Here is a 1,528-nt window from a genome sequence, read left to right as displayed (position 1 = left end):
CCGATTTAAAATAATAAATAAACAATCAATTTTTTTAAATTATACATTTTATATATAAATATATTATTTTATTATACTTAAATTGAATTTCAATTGAACTTTTAAACTTCTACTTATCAAATTTTTATAACCTTACCGATAAGACATTACATGTGAGTATATATCTTAGCATAATGCTACCTCAGTAAAATCCCAAAAAAACTCAAGAATTATACCTCGAATCTTCAGCAAATCAAACTCTAAGTTTTATCTCAAAGAAATGTATTGAGATTTCTCCGTTAGCTTTATTTACTATAACAGAAGCTTAAAATACATCGTACAACAAAATCCAGTCACTGCTACTTTAGCTACACAATTACATCACAAATTCACAATTAATAAAAAAAGACAATTACATCACAAATTCACAATTAATAAAAAAAGAAAAATCTAGTAGCTACACAGATCAAATGAGTATAAAAAAAAGAATGGACTCTAACTTGGTCAAATTTCATCCATAGATGCTTAAACTTTTTGTTTGTTCCCATTACACATTCAGCAGAAGCAGTAGACGGGTATTGACATAAAAGGCAATATAATATTGTATATAATATGCCTTCATGTGATTGGTCAAAAAAATGTGACACAAAGCAACACATATATAACAAGTGGATTCTAGAATCCTTGATGAGACNNAACGATTGATGGAGTAAGGCTTTCAATCTCCCATAGGCTGTGTTGGTGTGTATGTTTAGCCGAAAAATATGAAAATCAATCCTTCCTTGGGCAATTTCATTTGGAAAGGGTTATTGTTGAGTGTAGGGTGAGGCTACCAATCCCTTGGCATGTTGACTCTCCATCTCAAGAAGCATCAATGACTTTTGCCTCTGGTATCTGTTTCTCTTGGCGGCTAATGCTGCAAAAGAAACAACATAATAGTCAACAGTTAGAATAGGATTGATTAAAGAAATAAAAGATATCACTAATGCTATTTCTGCGACTCACTTTGACAACAATCCAAACAACTACTCACAAATCCCGTGTGATGTGATTTTGCAGGGGCTTATTTTATTTTATCTTATTTTACTATTTATTTTTTTGTGTCTGTAATCACATTCCACAGGGGTGGTTGATAAGTTGATTGGTTGGAGAGTCATCAAAATAGTAAAACTGAATAGATATACCAAGCTCTGTCAAATCAATCATTTTTAGATGGCTTAACATTTTCATTTGAAGACAATACAATTCGGTAAAAGTGTACTTTAGATGGCTTCTACTTTGAAGATAGTTGACAATGCACAATGTTGAAAATTCAGGTCATGCATGTCAAATATCAAAGCATGAAGTAGTAACAGTTCAGTAAAAGATTGTAGAAAATATGTGCAAGAAACTAAGAGATCAGGGAACAACAAGAATCCCAGCTAAGAAATCTAGCAACAGTTGTAAGTATTTCTGGTGGCTTTGATAGTGGATCTGGAATCACAAACCTATTATGCATTTTTTATCACAAACATTCTTTTCTAAGCACAGAGTTACACTGAAAGTAAGT

At 31.5% G+C, this 1,528-nt stretch overlaps 1 protein-coding gene across 1 annotated transcript in view; it reads right to left on the bottom strand.

Annotated features, from left to right (window-relative positions):
- LOC107643780 (putative leucine-rich repeat receptor-like serine/threonine-protein kinase At2g14440) overlaps nt 263–1,528 on the bottom strand; it is a gene marked incomplete in the record, with an annotated part of 10,827 nt that continues 9,561 nt past the window's right edge. The window contains 2 exon segments of the mRNA XM_016347520.2: nt 263–673; nt 676–895. Coding sequence (XP_016203006.1) covers nt 786–895 — 110 coding nt within the window.

This window comes from Arachis ipaensis, chromosome B05 (assembly GCF_000816755.2).
Source record: "Arachis ipaensis cultivar K30076 chromosome B05, Araip1.1, whole genome shotgun sequence".
In the NCBI taxonomy this organism is placed as follows: Eukaryota; Viridiplantae; Streptophyta; class Magnoliopsida; order Fabales; family Fabaceae; genus Arachis; species Arachis ipaensis.
The sequence above is the reverse complement of the archived record's forward strand: the minus strand, read 5'-3'. Positions and strand labels throughout refer to the sequence as shown.